Source organism: Liolophura sinensis, chromosome 6 (assembly GCF_032854445.1).
Source record: "Liolophura sinensis isolate JHLJ2023 chromosome 6, CUHK_Ljap_v2, whole genome shotgun sequence".
NCBI lineage: Eukaryota > Metazoa > Mollusca > Polyplacophora > Chitonida > Chitonidae > Liolophura > Liolophura sinensis.
The window spans coordinates 51,002,013-51,019,688 of NC_088300.1; the positions used below are offsets into that span (position 1 = coordinate 51,002,013).

General features: G+C 38.0%; 1 protein-coding gene across 1 annotated transcript in view; it reads left to right on the forward strand.

Moving 5' to 3' along the window:
• The first annotated feature begins 276 nt into the window (after positions 1-276).
• LOC135466208 (exportin-7-like) overlaps positions 277-17,676 on the forward strand; it is a 35,976-nt gene continuing 18,576 nt past the window's right edge. The window contains exons 1-17 of the mRNA XM_064743612.1: positions 277-295; positions 3,465-3,611; positions 4,102-4,195; positions 4,986-5,056; positions 5,540-5,635; positions 6,906-6,974; positions 7,581-7,730; positions 8,138-8,264; positions 8,843-8,916; positions 10,036-10,155; positions 10,671-10,817; positions 11,058-11,233; positions 12,630-12,687; positions 13,868-14,000; positions 14,388-14,493; positions 15,212-15,347; positions 17,318-17,391. Coding sequence (XP_064599682.1) covers positions 281-295; positions 3,465-3,611; positions 4,102-4,195; positions 4,986-5,056; positions 5,540-5,635; positions 6,906-6,974; positions 7,581-7,730; positions 8,138-8,264; positions 8,843-8,916; positions 10,036-10,155; positions 10,671-10,817; positions 11,058-11,233; positions 12,630-12,687; positions 13,868-14,000; positions 14,388-14,493; positions 15,212-15,347; positions 17,318-17,391 — 1,793 coding nt within the window. The 5' untranslated portion in view covers positions 277-280. The remainder of the gene's footprint in view (positions 296-3,464; positions 3,612-4,101; positions 4,196-4,985; positions 5,057-5,539; positions 5,636-6,905; positions 6,975-7,580; positions 7,731-8,137; positions 8,265-8,842; positions 8,917-10,035; positions 10,156-10,670; positions 10,818-11,057; positions 11,234-12,629; positions 12,688-13,867; positions 14,001-14,387; positions 14,494-15,211; positions 15,348-17,317; positions 17,392-17,676) is intronic.

Sequence of the window (17,676 nt, forward strand, 5' to 3'; positions counted from 1 at the left end):
ACTAATAGGGGCCTACATTCCATAGTTTGTAACCATCGTAATCTAGTGAAAGATTATTCTTGATACATAATGATGTCTAAAACGTTTCCTTTCGTGTCTAATATATCCTGAGAATACAAAACTCCACAGTGGTGCTAGTTTCTATAATAGAGGGCGTCAGGGTCTTTCTGCTGTGCAGAATATTTGAATTGTTCCTAATGAATGCAAGGTGGCCGAAGTTGTTAAAGGTGATTTCCCCTGTCCAGAGGGCGCTTTAATTCCGACAGTTGAGAAAACAAAAATGGCGGACGAACAGGTGAGTGGCGCGGATTCAAGAAAAATGATCCCAAAATCTCAGTTTTTCTGCGTAATTCTTCAGTTTTCAACGTCGCAAACCTGAACGATAACACAACTGCATAACCAGTTGCCCGATGCACCCGCTGTTACGGTACTGGTAGTTATGAACAAATGATAAACAATTCAAGTAACAGTGGTGAAGTGATGTGCATTCCATCACACGCGATGGGAACAGGGCTACAGCCTATAGGATTTGTTATTACGATGATCATAAGGGGCAACGTTCAAATTATTAAGTGGAAGACAGATCGGAAATTTATAAAAGAATGCAATAAATGTTTCCTATGGTCTAGACAACGTCATTTTTTAGCACGTGCAAGCTATACATTGTCCAGACTCGGTCATATAATTCTATCGGATATAATTACACACATAACAGACTCACACCGTACAGGGCACTCCACTGTTCTCAGTGTGATGTCCTCCATAGTAAGATGCTGTCCACTGTCAGGGCCACATCTACAACAAAATGGTTCTGATCTCAAACTTTACAGGTGACATTGTAACCCCGCATAAACACATTTTATGAACTGCAACTCAAAATGATGGTTTCTGAAAGCTTCTAAGTCTGTGAATGAAGAAAATTTGTATGAGAACTGGAACTTTTGTAGGTAAACGGTCATATTTTTGTTTAATTTACTTGAATACAACTTGAATAGTTTAGGGGCCCAACAGTCTTCCGGAACTAAAATGGCTCTAGATATGGCCCAGACTGTCTGAATTCTTTGCGCGTAATATGTCCATATGGGATTTCAGCGCCATATGTAAGTCAGCTCAAGGGGCCTCTGTGGCTGAGGGGGTTAGCACACCAGTGCAATGACCCAGGAGCCTCCCACCAATGCTGTTGCTGTGAGTTCAAGTCTAGTTCATGCTGGCTCCCTCTACGGCCGTACTTGGGATGGTCTGGCAGCAACCTGCGAATTATTGTGGGTTTCCCCCAGGCTCTGCCCAGTTTCATCCCACCGTTTATGGGAAATATTCTTAATACGGCATAAAACACCAATCAGAGAAATAAATAAATAAGTCAGTTAATTAAATTAAATGGTGATTGGCAAAAGAGACATGCAAAACATGCTCATCTCTTTTTCATTCCAAAACCAGTGAGTTTACTTGAGACAATTTTATTAGACTCTGGCTAATCTGAGAACACTGATGTAGACATTAGATAAAGGTAAGAGGTCAGTAGGGCATCTTGTGGAGATATGCTTTTTAATTGATTTTCCTTGAGATTCCTTCCATTGCACCTCATTCTGAAAACTCAAAGTGGAGTTGGAAGTCACCGCCTGATGTGTCAGTGTGATAAACAAGGATCAGGTTGTCAAATATCACCACATTGCACTCTCATTTTAATAGAACCAGTCAGTATCTTATTCCTTAGACTATCACTAGGTTAAAGGGACATACTGCCGAAAGAAATACCCCGTTTATACGGACAGAGTTAAGCTGGTTTCACTTGCGAAAGTGGCTTTGAACCAGTTTAACATGGCCCTTGTGAATGCAATTTGGGGGCATTTAGTCCGGTTTATGTACTCCAGCTAGCGACGTAACTTTAAGCCAGTTTCAGGCTTTGAGTGGGTTATCTGTGCCACGTGAATGTAACTGGATTAAATGCCCCGATTACCTGGATGTCAGGATGACATCGTAATTACTAAACCGGCTTTAATGTGACTGTGAACGGGCAAATCCCTGAACTGGCTTCAAACCGGATTGGCCCTTCGTGAACGCACGCATTTTTACAACTGACTTCGATTTAAACCGCTTCAGATTTGATCCGGTCTGAATTTTGTCTGCGTGAATGGGGTATAATTCAGAAGTTTTGAATTGGTTCTGATGAATACAAAAATGAGTTGCATTTGACCCCTAACTATACCTCCTGGGCCTATGATCCGAAAAATGTCAATTAAGAGAATTATGTGTGGAAATCTGTCAGTTGTTTACATTGCCCGCCCAGCAAGATAACAGGAAAATAAGGTCGTGCAAAGAGTCCCACAGTGCAGCATTCCCTTGTGAATCGCACATGTAAACAATACGAAGGATTGAAAGTGAATTTTATAAGTCTAGTACTTTATAAAGTTTTATAAAGAAGAACTTAAGTTACATGGTAGAACGCATAATTACCAGACAACACTGTGCCTTGACATTTCAAGTTGGCTGAATATCTCTCGTGATCTAGGCAACAAGGGAAGGTTAGGTAAGGGACTCAAAATAATTGCTCTTTGTAAATACAGCGACTTGAGAGAGTTGATTGTCCAAGTGAAAACACAGATAAAACTGAACACTGTTTGTTCACTCAAAATTACTAGATATATGAAACTTTATGGACAAAGAAGGTTTGGGACCAGTGTATAGGTTGATGCAGAAATGAGCAGTGGCTGCAGACGTCATATGCCCAAGGACGCACAGTGGTCAACATCTTTATACAGTCATTCTCCAGAAGATCTCCTAAGTGCTGTATGAAACCAGGAGGTTGCCCTATCCCCAGTATAATAACTGTGGAAACAAATCAGCATAACTGGTCAAAGTCAGCTGGTTTCCCTCCTGTCAAATTTATCCTGGAGCATTGTTCGGACACCAAGTACATCAAAGATGAAGCATTGAAGTGGTCAAGCATTCTTGTGAAAATGGTCATGTATCTAAATGATAATGTTCAGATGACAAGGCTGATATGTAAGGATTGGTATCTTAAAGGTATTGAAGCTGTTACTTTTCTGAGGCCATGTTCTGAAAGTTTTTCTTAGCCCTATTGATTAGGACATACAGACATGTTAAAATGCCTTTCTTAGAACAGTTTAGCAGTTGAAGACTGGCAAAAATGAGCACTACACGGTGTAAATCAAGCTGAATTGTATTAGCATTTTAAGCAAAGAACATTGACAGTTGTGGGGAAAGATTAGGGGATAGGAAACATTGAGTTTTGTCAATGTGACACTTTCATTACTCTGTGATAATCTGAATGACAGGGGGTTGGTCAGATGGGATACAGGAATTGAATCTTCTACAGGAATACATGTAGCTTCATTACATGTAGATCTTACCTACACAGGTGTTGTCCGACTTCATTATGCAAGTGGTCTGTTTATATGTTATAAGAAAAGAGTGTTACAATTCAGTTGTTTTGTGTCTTGTAGGAGTTGGTCCAGCTAGAAGGGCTTTGTAAACAGCTCTATGAGACGGCAGACAGCAACCTTCGATCTGAAGCAGAGAAAACTTTGGTGGCTTTTGCTAATTCACCGGATTGTCTTAACAAATGTCAGCTGCTACTGGAGAGAGGAAATGTAAGACTGGACACCATTTTGATTTACATATATTCACATATTTCAGACCAGTAGAGCAACAAAGTTGACTTTGGACCCATTTTGCTCATGCTACTGGCTGATTGAGCAGTCTTGAAACAGGCTGGAGAAGTTTTAAAATTGCCAATCAGTAGGAAGATCATGTTAAATGGGCTGCAGATGTCCTCTGTGTTTACTTCAAGCTTAACTCGTACTGCACTGACCATTGATAAAAAATTTTGGTTTAAGATTCTTTAATATCTTTCTGTCAAATCTCTGTTCCTGTGTCTTGTGCAGGGGAGATAAGTCATCCTTGATGATTGGGTGTCTTGTTCTCAATTGGAAGTTTTTATATAATTTGCTTGTTGTTTTGAAAAAAATACATGTGCACAGGTGTTCTCATGGGTTACTAGTAAGAAGATATTGATATGTCCTGTGTGTTGATGCGTGTTTCTCGTAACATGCTGTCTTATATGTTTGCTTTGTGTTACAGTCCCCTTATGCTCAGCTGCTGGCTGCCACAACACTAACGAAACTGGTGGCTCGTCCCAATGTTATGTTACCTCTAGAACAGCGCATTGACATCAGTAAGTGCATTGCAACTCAACAGTGCAAAGAATTTGGTATGATGTCAATATTTTGCCTTGGCATTATATTATCTTTCAGTTAACAGAATTTTAAGCTAGGTGTAGATTAACTTGTAGCAGCTCAGTGTTTGGTGATTCTTAGCATCTCAGAGCATCTGCATGCATCTGGGAGAAGTTGATCAGGGGTTGGTTTAAGTTGATCTTCATGGGCTTGCTACTGCTAACAAGTGCCGACTCATTATTAGCTTATAGTTGAACACAGTTGAGTACCCAGTTGATCTGTGTATGCTTAGTGTGCCCAGTTGAGCGCAATTTGCACACTTTTGGTTTTTGTGATGGTTCACATGCAAGATACAACCAGGGAAAGGTTGACCAGTGTGAAATTTGGACAGAACCTGGTCAGATGCTCATGATCTCAAGGTTTATGGAAACATTTTGACATAAGTGATACATTGGCTTAATGCATATTTTGACTTCGTTGATTGTACCCAGATGCTTGGTGTCGCAAGTCCACCTACATCTGGCTTTGGTTCCTCTGAGAATGTTGAATCCTTAACGTGTACTTAATAAAGAAACATATTTGAGCAGTGTGTGTAATGTAAGATTTTTCATGATTTTTTTTAGTGTACATATACAGTGTACATAAACACTTTGATATATATATACATTTGATATATACATATACATTTTGAACATAAACTAATTCATTGCATTGGACTGGTTTTGTATTCAGTGATACAAAGTATATGTTTGGATGACAAAAATAAAATATTTCCTTCATCTGTTGTAGAAAATTACATTCTGAACTATCTGGCCACTCGGCCTAAGCTGGTTCATTATGTCCTCCAAGCCCTGGTTCAGGTGAGAGAGATAACTTGTGAAATACCATGCCTTCAGCACTTTTAACCCAATGTTTCAACTGGTGGTGATGGACAACAAAGTCAAACCGTCAGTTTTTATTAGTTAAGCAGGTCCCAAGTCATATTTAATTAACTTTGTTTATATAGCCTGGCTCGAAAGAATAATCAGTTTAATTGTCATAGTTCATAGTTCCCAGAAAACTTTGGCAACAGCCAAGGATGTGAGACTGAGCCTCTGCTCATACGGGCTGTTCACAGTGCATTTTTTTTTCTTTGTAGTCATATTAAATATGTATTAAAGCTGTCACATTGGTGTTGGTTCTCATAGCTCCCCTGAAAAATCAGAACAAAGTACAGGAATTTGTTTGACAAACTGCGATGTGATGGGATTTTCATAACTGTTTCATCCATCAGTAAACTTGAAAATGGGCACAGTGTAAAATACTGATCAGTTCAACTACATCTTATCATGTTACATTTTCAGCTGTTTGCTCGTATGACTAAACTAGGCTGGTTTGACCTCAGCAAGGAGGAGTATGTGTTCCGGAATGTTGTCAGTGATGTGGGAAAGTTCATACAGGTAAGCTTTAAAGGACAGTGTTTTATGTGTTTAGGTGTGACGGTGTGTGGGTGGGTGGGGGTTGGGGGTGGGGGGTTAGAGGTTGTGACGTTATTTCCATATGCTGTATTATAGTTTAAGGAGTTATGAGTGATCAGTTTTGTGGGTGGAATAAACCACCAGCCTCTGACAAATTACTGACGAACTTTCACATGTGTGATGTACAGATATGTAGACCAGTGGTCTTGTATAAACGTTGAAAGGCCACACAGGTGTTGTCAGTTGCTTATTGTCCACAGGTAGTAATGACCCAAAAAATCAGTGCTTCATCTTGACCTAATTTTGTGATTTATTTTACCATGAAATGAATCTGATGATGAGGAAATAAATCAAGCCTTGATTGACACGACTTACGAACTGTGATGTTTCAATGAGGTTATCGGCCCAGAGCTAGTATGTCGTGTCTGGCAGCATTAGAAAGGCATTCCAGTTAGGCAGCAACATAAATTGTTGGCATTGAAACCAGATAACTAAAGGAAAACACAGTCATGATTTGACAGAAATAGTGGTGAAACCAACCACAGTTTGGTTTTTATATGTGTTCATGATATGCTTCGCGAAGCGTGCTTTATTTATCTCTTTAATATTTTGCTAAGTGTGCTGTCCAGTAAATTAAACAATCAAGAGTGCTGATGCATTTACTGTATTTGTTGTGTAACATTTGCCTGAAAAAGTGCAAACTTTGAGGCAAATAAGGGTTATAAAATATTACTTTTGGTACTTAAACTTCCATTTTTCCGATAAAATATTAACCAATGTTCCATACAAACCTCAAAACACCTTTTGCAAAAATAATGAAACTGTCAGAATCTGGCAGACTGAGTTAACCTTGTCAGGAATTTTAGGTAGCAGTAGTCAGTAGTGGAGTTTAGAGTTCAAACACTTTTATTGCTAAAGGTAGAGAAAAGTCCTACTATATTATGTGAAATGCCATATGTTAGGCAACTATTTTTGATCACATTTACTTTAACATGGGCATCCGGATATAGTTTAACAAAAGGTTATTCGTTTAGACGAATGATGTAGAAAATTGGTGAACTTAAGCTTCTGAAGAAAAGAGGTGTCATTTGTGTCTCCGGAACACAGTGAGACGGGTCATCGGTAAATTAATATCAACAAAGGTTGCTTAATATTTTTACCTTTAGTGATACAAGAGTTTGATAAGGATTCTCCGCTGTAAAATAAAACAAAAAAATGAGTTGGCTTTAAGTCTATTTGTGATGTGTTTCAGAGTGGTTCCACCCAGCATGTGATGATTGGGGTACAACTCCTCTCCCAGCTAGTCTGTGAGATGAACCAGGTAAGTGAGGTGAGTATCAGCAGCGCTCTACAAAACTCTGACAGATCTCCTCACATTGTTAGGTGTGAAACCTTCCTTATATCAATTTACAAAAAAAAAAACAAAATTAAAGTAAGCAAAGGGCAAAACTATATAGGTTTTACTATTTTTTCAGAGGTATAAAAGCCACACCAGTTTAAGTTGTTGTTCTACTGGCAGAATAAGCTTTTTTGAATGTCAAATGAGGGTGTAGAAAAAATTCGAAATACTTGGAAAATGCCCCAGAAACTATCCCAGAAATTTTTCAAGTTGAAGACATATTTGTATGATTGGAAAACTGTGAAAAACGGGAAATTCATAAAACCTCAAAATCAGATAAAATGAAGAGGTGAATTGTCCGTTTTATTTTAATCTGTTCTGGGAATTTTTAGTGTCAGCTCACAGGTAAAACACAAAATATATTTGATGTTGTCTATCTATTGGTAAGAAATGAAAGATTATCTGTTCCTTGTCCCACTCATTCTGAGCGTATACTAAAATTTTAATTTATTTTTACAAAGGATTTTCTGGTTTTGATTTTAACTGAAGATCTAACAAGCAGAAATTGTTTGTGTTTGCCTTTCACAGGCAGAGGCTAGTCGGTCCCTTGCCAAACACCGGAAGATAGCGTCGTCATTTCGCGACTCTCAGTTGTTTGAGATATTCCAGTTAGCATGTTCGTTATTACGCACAGCAGCTGGGAACATCAAGGACCTCAACTTCACAGATGATGCACAAGTAGGTGTATTTCTTAATAGTTTGATTTTTTATTGTGAAATCATTAAAAAACGTTATACCCAGAAACAAACAAAAAAAAAAAAGTGGTTTTGGGTCCAATGCCATTGAAGTGTTAGTGCGAGCACTTTTAATTTCAGATGTTAAATAATGATAAATCAATGCTTTGTCACATTTTTGTCATGTCTTAGTGTTATTTTTCACGGTCTATTCTATGGTGCTAGTTGTTCTCATTAGTTACATGACGTTTTATCAAGATACACCATGCATAAATGTAGAGTGTATATTATTAACAATGATAAAGTTTTGTAGATACTAATCACATGATATTTGTCGCACCATACATTGTGCCTGTTAATGTAGAGCGAGGTGACTGCTGTGTTATCACTGGTGTCCTTTTTCTCATCCAGCATGGTTTGTTATCACATGCCCTCCGTTTAGCACACAATTGTCTGACCTTTGACTTTATCGGAACCTCCACCGACGAATCTTCGGATGATTTATGTACAGTTCAAATACCCACCAGTTGGCGGTCAGGTACTGTGCACATCATTCTTTTTTTCAGTTGTTACAGTTACATATGAATTTGTTACGTGTATATGTGTATTTAATTTGACCAGTTTGAATTTAGATATACATGTACATTATTGTAATGGTGTTTAATCTTGGGTGTTACCCTTTCTGTTGAAATTAATGTGTTTCAAATCCATCCACTGGTCCTTGAAAATCCCTTAATATTCCTGAAATTTGGATTGAAAGGCTTAGAAGGTCTAGAAAATGCTAGAAATTCAATTATTTTTTTTTAAAGTAATTGAAAGAACTTGATGTTTCAGTGTTGAATATCGTATTGCATTTAAAAATGAACCAATGAATAAGCTGCTAAAATAGAATTCATTCATGGAGGTTGTATACTTAAACTGAATAGCATTGAAGTGCTGGAAACAAAAAAGATATTAGGTCTTTCAAAAATATTCCCTTCTTCGTTTTCTTTGCCCATAAACCAGATGATCATATATGTAAAATTTTGCAAGAAGTTGTATCTGTGCATACTTAGCTGTACAGTTAGGTTCTTTCATTATTTTTTATCATTGAACAATTTTATTTTATTCTTTCAGCATTTCTTGACTTCAGCACATTACGTCTGTTTTTTGACTTGTATGCGGGCCTACCTTCATCATTATCAGCCATGGTAAGTGTTGTTTGCATGTTGTCTTTATCATCTGTTTCAAATGTGTTTCAGATCTACCTCCGTAGTTAATTGTCACGTTAAGTGGTGTCAGATGAACCTTTGTAGCAGTCCAGTAGAGGCTCGGCCCATGGCAATATGTTCACTGGTGTGTTCTGTAAGATTGGATAACAAACTGCCACAGTTTCAGTGAATGTTAGTGCCACCGTGTATGGCATCCAACAACCGTAAAGAGCTACTATAGTGTGAAGACCTGTATGTCTTAAAAGCAGAGTTAAATGACAAGAAGATTGTCTGAATTGCTTTCCTAAATTGTAAAAAAATTGCCATGTATTAAAACTGCTGTCGTTAGTTTCAGCGGATATTACGGAAAGAAAAAATTTTCTGTCATTTCCAATTTTGCCTGGTGTGACGTCATGCTAGAACACTTGACGTCACCCATCACTCACTTGTAGCAAAAAATGACGTTGTACTTCCAAACGCTGATACCATCATTCCAGCAGCTGCCTTTTCGTCATATCTGTCTGATTCATCGTCACATAAGGAATATTATCACATCACATCAGGAAAATTTTGTGGAAACTGCCGAAGATCTTCTTTTTCAGCACTGTTTACCTGTGGGAGTTAAATAGTGTTATTTGTCTCATACTGGCTTCCTCTCCGGCCGTAAGTGGGAAGGTCTGCCAGCAACCTGCGGCTGTGCCCGGTTTCCTCCCACCATAATGTTGGCCGCCGTCGCATAAGTGAAATATTCTTGAGTACGGTGTAAAACACCAATCAAAGAAAAGAAAGAAAGGAAGTGTTATTTGTTGTAAGTATTTTTGAACTGTTAGGTTGGCTCTGTTCCCTAGGGTATCCTTCATATTTTAATATTTCTGCCCAGCTTCACTTAGGACTGAAATAGCACTTAAATGGTTCAGCATATTGGCTGTATCAGCAACAATAAAACAATAATGTTGTTTCACCCCTTCCTTTGAAATTTCATATGAATCTTTGTCTACACATGTATGTTGTATTTCGATTTCTGTGCATTTTACTATGTGTTTTTACAAGTAAAATATTAAGTAGAGGTTTCAGAAATGACTTACATTAAGACCCGCTCTTTACGTTTCTTTACTCTAGGCCTTGTCTTGCCTTGTTCAGATAGCCTCTGTGCGGAGGTCTTTGTTTAACAACGATGAGAGGTGTAAATTTCTGAACAATCTGGTGACAGGCGTGAAGTCAATCTTAGAGCAGCCACAGGTTTGTAATGTTCTTTAAATTCTTTAAATTGTGGTGTATTAAGAATTATCACGTCTGCTTGCAGACTCAAATCCAGCTGTCAATTTTTTCGGCTGCAGGGGGCTTTTGTATTGGACATATAATTGGTGAATGCGGTTGCTGTGAGCTCAAGTCCAGCTCATGCTGGCTTCCTCTATGGCTGTACGTGGGAAGCTCTGACAGCAGCCTGCAGATGGTCGTGGGTTTCCCACCATAATGCTGGCCGCCGTTGTATAAGTGAAACATTCTTGAGTGCGGCGTAAAACACCAATCAAATAAATAAATAAATATAATAACATTTAAATAAATATGGTGTTTTACTCCGGGCACTCCACTGGTCTTCTCCATCCATTTGCCTGATGGCAATTCATATAAGTCATTCATATATTACCAAAATAAGTTTTAAAATATTTACATGATATGTGAAATGTTTACTCTGATGCAGAAAGGATTTTGTCATCCAACATGAAAGTGTATCATTTATATATCTGTTTCAGTCATTATCTGATCCCAGTAACTATCATGAATTCTGTCGGTTACTGGCTCGTTTAAAAACAAACTATCAGTTGGGAGAGCTTGTGAAAGTGGATAACTATCCAGAGATCATCAAACTGGTGGCTGAGTTCACAGTCACAAGTTTACGAGTAAGTCTGTTTGAGTTACCTCCCCTTCTATGCCATACATTGAATCCTGTGTTTCAGTGTACATATGGTCATCTAAGAAGTACCAGTGAGGGATTATAAAGTAATTGTTAAGTTTTCTTTTACTTTTTTTTTTATACATCTTAACGATTCGATATGCAGTGTAATACATTTTAATTGTGAAGCCTTATATTTTAATTCAGTGTTGATGCATGTTTTCCCCAATTTGGTGTTTCCCTACAGCAAATGTGGCAGTTTTCCCCAAACAGTGTACATTATCTGTTGAGCCTGTGGCAGAGGATGGTAGCCTCGGTACCGTATGTGAAGGCCTCAGAACCGCACATGCTGGAAACCTACACACCAGAGGTGACAAAGGCGTATATAACATCACGCCTCGAATCAGTACATGCTGTTCTCAGGTAAACTATCCAAAATAAATTTTTTCCTTTTATTTTTCATATGAATGTGGAATGTCAGAGCTTCCATTAAAAAATGGTAAAAATGTTTTTTTTTCATTAACTGTGACATGTAAGTTGTTGGTTCAGTCTCAACCCCATGCTATACAGTGGGTTTTTGACATTCCCCTGCCACAACTAATCTTTAGGCCTTGGTGACAATAGGTGATCAACTGAGCTTGTATTTCTCACACATGATATTCTTCCATTTTAAAACGGAATTCTGTTTCTTATTTTCCTGGTTTTCGATCTTTAAATTAAAATTCCATTTTTTGATCATGGGTGATATTTTTTGCAAATTTTTTTGTTATTTTCAAGACCCCTTGTTAGGCGCATGTGTAGGGCGCAGCGCCCAGCCTTTATAAAACTGCGACCTGCTGTCTTTCTTAAACAGATCATTGCGCCCTGCTGCCTTTCTTTCTTTCCAATCACTATTTCAAACAATAAAACTCCCCGCACAAGGGTACACGTGTCTGCTAAGACTTGCGTTGTTGGACTTAACTGTCAGTTCTGCAGTGTGATACAAGATACATTGTTTCATTCTCCATGGTTCGGCATTCAGCTTGTCGTATCGCATGCGAAGTGCTCAACCGCACAAACACCAAATAATGGAGAGTGAAAACATCTGTGTGCGTGTCAAGCGTTTTAAAGCTGAGATGTTGCTCATGACGTAAAACACCAATCAATCAATCTAAGACTAAAGTACATCAAGGAAGATTTCACTTTTATTTTTTCGGCCTCAGAATCATGTCTGGTGTCTGTTCAGATGGGCTTACATGAAGTTTGCCATGGCCAAGTGGGGTTAGCATGCAAGCACAGCGCAATGACCCAGGAGCCTCCCACCAATGCCGTGGGTTCAAGTCCAGCAACCTGCGAATGGATGTGGGTTTCCCCTGGGCTCTGCTTGGTTTCCTCCCACCATAATGCTGGCTGCCGTCGTATACGTGAAATATTTAAATGAATACATGAAGTTTGTTTGAGATCATTTCCTTTCCACCATTAACTTAAGGCATATACATTGTAGCCTCTTTGATCTCTCACTTAAACAGTATCCGTGGTGTTCCAGTATGAATAGCGGGCTGTGTTATATCCACTATAATTTCAAGTGTGTGATGTATGTGGGAAATATATGTGGTCTTAAGCTCAGGTGGTCTGTTTAATACTAGACAGACTTAACAAAAAGCCTATTGGCTAAAGGTATGTGATTGTGCACAAGGCCAGATCCACAATATTTACTTTATATTGTTGTGGCAAGAAGCAGTAGTCCTGGTGTCAAAATGATAATGTCTGAACATGTATAAGTATAATATTTTTAATAATAGAATGATCACAGTTTTCCATCGTTTGTTGTTGTTGACAGAGATGGTTTAGAAGACCCTCTAGAGGACAGTGGGATGATTTCACAGCAGTTAGAGCAGGTAATACCATCCAGGATTTGGTAGATCTGGAGTTTGTATGTATGCACTGATTTTAATACACTGTGGTGTGTCTGGTCACTGAAATCTGACAGGTGTAAAGTAAAGTGAAATTTTGTTACTCAGTTAAGGTGCTGGACCTTGTTTGTGAAGTCATGGACCTATTTTATATGTCCACTGTGTTACATATTTCCACAGCAGTTCTCCTGAACTAAGCAGAATTTTGTGTAGTGTTCTGTGGTGTTTTCCTGAATCTATGCTACTAGTTGAGGATGTGGATCATTTTGTGGTGTTTTCCTGAATCTATGCTACTAGTTGAGGATGTGCATCATTGTGAGGTGTTTTCCTGAATCTGTGCTACTAGTTGAGGATGTAAATCATTGTGGGGTGTTTTCCTGAATGTATGCTACTAGTTGAGGATGTGAATCATTGTGAGGTGTTTTCCTGAATGTATGCTACTAGTTGAGGATGTGAATCATTGTGGGGTGTTTTCCTGAATCTGTGCTACTAGTTGAGGATGTGCATCGTTGTGTGGTGTTTTCCTGAATCTGCACTACTAGTTGAGGATGTGAATCATTGTGAGGTGTTTTCCTGAATCTGAACTACTAGTTGAGGATGTGCATCATTGTGGGGTGTTTTCCTGAATGTATGCTACTAGTTGAGGATGTGAATCATTGTGAGGTGTTTTCCTGAATGTATGCTACTAGTTGAGGATGTGAATCATTGTGAGGTGTTTTCCTGAATCTGTGCTACTAGTTGAGGATGTGCATCGTTATGTGGTGTTTTCCTGAATGTATGCTACTAGTTGAGGATGTGAATCATTGTGAGGTGTTTTCCTGAATGTATGCTGCTAGTTGAGGATGTGCATCGTTATGTGGTGTTTTCTTAAATCTATACTACTTGTTGAGGATCTACATTGTTGTGTGGTGTTTCTTCTTCAGTAGTTCTACCCTATAGCCAACAACTGAAGAAGTGTTTCACTCTACATGTATGATGTTTTTGTCGATAATTCTATTTTCTGGTCACTAGTACATGTAGCTGAGACAGTGTATCATTAATTCTGTAGTGTTTTACCCACAAAAACACTTGTGGCTGATGAACAAGAATGAAAATGGCTAAGCCACCTATTAAATGAACATCCCATTATCTACATATATGATGTTTGTTTGTGTTTGTGTGACAGTTGTCGACAATAGGCCGGTGTGAGTATGAGAAGACATGTGCCCTGTTGGTTCAGGTGTTTGACGAGTCAGCCCAGCGGTACCAGGAGTTGATAGCAGCAGCCTCCCAGCCAGCGGAGATCACTGTACAGGAAGGTAAGTGTTGTCTGTGGCAGCGGCCAGTGTCGTAAAGCTGTCAAACTGTCATGTGGTTACTACGTTGGTATAAAGCATTGTCTGTAGTATCGTTGACTTTCATGAATGTTTATGTACCTACATGTAATGCTGTTACAGCCTTTTGTGAAATTAACTTTTTAAAATTTTAATTTAAATATGCGGTGTTGTTTTCAAGCTTTTGTGCTGATAGTAATTTGTTATTTTACCCCTGTGTAATTCTGGTCATTTTACTGTTTTGTTTAAAAAGAGAAATAACCCTATTTGATGGTTGACTTCATTTTTTATATATATATATATATATATTTATATTTATATATATATGTTATTTTTGATGGTATATGTATATAATGTTAATTGTTTATGCAGGGAGGTTATCGTGGCTGGTGTACATCATTGGGTCTGTGATAGGGGGGCGGGTCTCATTTGCCAGTACAGATGAGCATGATGCTATGGATGGGGAGCTGGTCTGCAGGTAAGCACTCTCATTGCTCTGAGGAATAGATGGATAGATTAGTGTATTTATTGAATGCTTATATAGTAATGCAATGTGGAACTGGGAAACCCTGTAAGCCATTGTAAGTGAAGCACCATTTAAATCATTTAATACTCCTGGACTTCAACATTTTCTCGTGTAGAAGCGCAATGTTGAATATCATTTATAGTTCCGAATGATTTACATGTAATTATGGAGGTAAAATTACATTATCTTGTTCAGGAGACCAGAGAATTTGTAATGTTATCAGTCTACACATAATATTTACCTGAAAATATTATTTAATGCAACACCATGATAACATTTGAAAGGATGGGTATTTGTGAGCTTATGTTGCCAATATTTGTGTTCTGCGTTGTTTTGCCAGTGAAAACTGCTATATTACAATATTTAAAAAACAAAACATCTTCAGTACACAAGTGACAAATATGAGAATTGTTAAATATGTCAAATAGAAAATAGCGGTACGTGAGAAGGTCTGGCCGCAACCTGCAGATGGTCGTGGGTTTCCTCCGGGCTCTGCCTGGTTCCTCCCACCATAATGCTGGCCACCATCGTAGAAGTGAAATATTCTTGAGTGCCTCGTGAAACACCAATCAAATAAATAAATAAATCAAATAGAGAATAGATCTGCGTATATATTAGCATATCCATGGAATAGTTTCAGAAAGTCATGCCTTCTGTTTTGGCATTTCAGGGTTTTACAGCTGATGAATTTGACTGATTCCAGACTGGCTCAGGCAGGAAGTGAAAAGCTGGAATTAGCCATGCTCAGTTTTTTTGAACAATTCAGGAAAATATATGTGGGTGATCAAGTGCAGAAAACCTCAAAGGTTAGTCAGGGTGCGCACAGTCCTTGAAAAATACAATTTCATTTTCAAGTACTTGAAAGTCCTTAAAAAAGACTAATACTCTTGGAAACTCCTTGAAAATCTTAGTTTGTCCCGAACTTGAATATTGTCTGCTGACCGCCGAGTCTATATCAGGAGCTCGCAGATAATTTTCCCATAATCAGGGCTTTCTCTGTCACTTGCCATTGTCGCAGATTCAGAACAATTTTTTGAAATGGCGATAAAATTTGAAAAAATGCGAATGTTTTTGGCGACAAATTTATCTACTCAACATAACTACAAACGTTATACGAAATCTCCCATGAGAGTTTTCGGGGGTTCTTAGTAGATTTTCACAATTTTTTCTTATGAAAATAATCCACTTACTTTCATTTCAAATGGCCTCATCTCGGCGAAACAATAACAACACAGTCGTATGGCAATTACTTGACAGAAATCTACAAAGCGGGTTCAGCATTGTTGCAAGTTGACTTACATTAAATAACGTTTGAAATCATGTTTGTTAAATAACGAATGAGGAAAAAAAAAGATATTATCAAGGGAAATGTATCAAGGTAGTGTTAAACTTGTAAATGAAGTTATCTCCCATGAAAAATTTAAACTTTTCCACTTTATAAACTATTTTTTTTGGATCCAAAGTAAATTAAATGTTTCAGAATATGTGCCATTATGCTGTTTGGTTTTCTTCTGTCTGACTGTGTTACTCCAGTGTACTGATCATAATGTTGCATTTAAATAAACTGAATTTAGAAATTAAGTTTGTAACAAATTTTTCTGATAGAGGAAATTACATTTTACTAGGATCTTACAGAAATGTTGAAAAAAGGATTGATTTTTTTTTTTCCCCCAAAACAAAAACATGCTGCCAAGCATTGGTCCATTATTTTGAGGGCAATTGTTCTAAATGTAACGTTTGATAAACTCCAGATATAGCTGTAAGGGACTAAAGTAATTCTAGCAGCTACACCAAGGCAGATAAAAACGAATTACAGAAGGAGACCTACAAGAGTCATGGCCGCTAAGGAAGTATGGCCAAAGAAAAATAGCATTTACTACAAAATCTAATGAGTGGCTAAAGTGAGTGGCTAAAAAAATACTGACCCAGAGGAAGCCCTGCATAATGATATATAGCATTCATTTTTTTGACTGAGCCAAGGCCGGGTCAAAGAATGTGTCGCTATAGGTGAAGGGCAGATATTTCTTACAAAAGCAGGCGTGCTATTTAATATACATGCATGCAAATAAAAGCATCTGTAATTTGGACAGAATATAGTCTATAATTTGCACCATGGTATGTTTAAACTAGCCTTGAAAACGACAAAAAACTCCTGGAAAACTCCTTGTATTTCATTTTCATGTACCTGTATGAACCGTCTTAGTTATTTTGAAATCAAGATAAGCTGTGCCATTTCCTTGGTCTTATTGTTATGGGTGACGATGAACAGTCAGCATTCCTCGCTATAGCCATTTGTGCAGCCTTATGTTCATCAAAGACCAGTTGTTCTCCACAAGTACGGGTTGCATGTCTGTACATTGCAAGTGGCAACATAGGTTTAGCCGGGGGAGGGGGAGGGGGATATCAGTGTCTTTGAGACACCCTATTCTGAGAAAATCAACATGGGACAGATAGAGAAAATTGGACCTGAGGCGACCTGATTTAAAATTTTAGCTAAATCTTTGAGTGGCGTGGTTTTCCATTAACTTGACAGACAAGGCTCTGTGGGTTACCCTGGGCAGTCTTCCATTCATAAAACTGGACGTTTTCGTATAAGTGAACAATTCTTGGGTGTGGAGTAAAACAACAAATAAACTAAAATTAATCAAATATTAGAGATGAGCGATTATAGTATGCTGCATATATTTTGTCACTTGGTTTTTACACAAAAAAAATTGACACTATTCAGTACTGATATTTGCATGCTGCAAATTTTTTTTTCTTTTTTTTGCAACAGGTATACAGACGGCTGTCAGAGGTTCTTGGTCTGTGTGATGAATCAATGGTGCTTAGTGTTTTTATTGGGAAAATGTGAGTCAAAACATCAACATTTATGTAATTGTATGTTTGTAGCCTGGCAACTTATGAGCACTACCTCTCATCATTGAGCTCTTTTTGTTGTGAAATCAGTATTAAATTGTCTTCCACTTGAAATGTAAGAATGGAGTATTCCACTGGTAGATGTAGATTTATCCGCCTGATAAATAATTGAATCTGCTGATTTTGTTGAGACACCAGCCCAGTATTTTCCAGATAAGTAATACAAGTCATATCATATGTTCCATAAATTCAAAATTTGAACAAGTCTACCCTGGA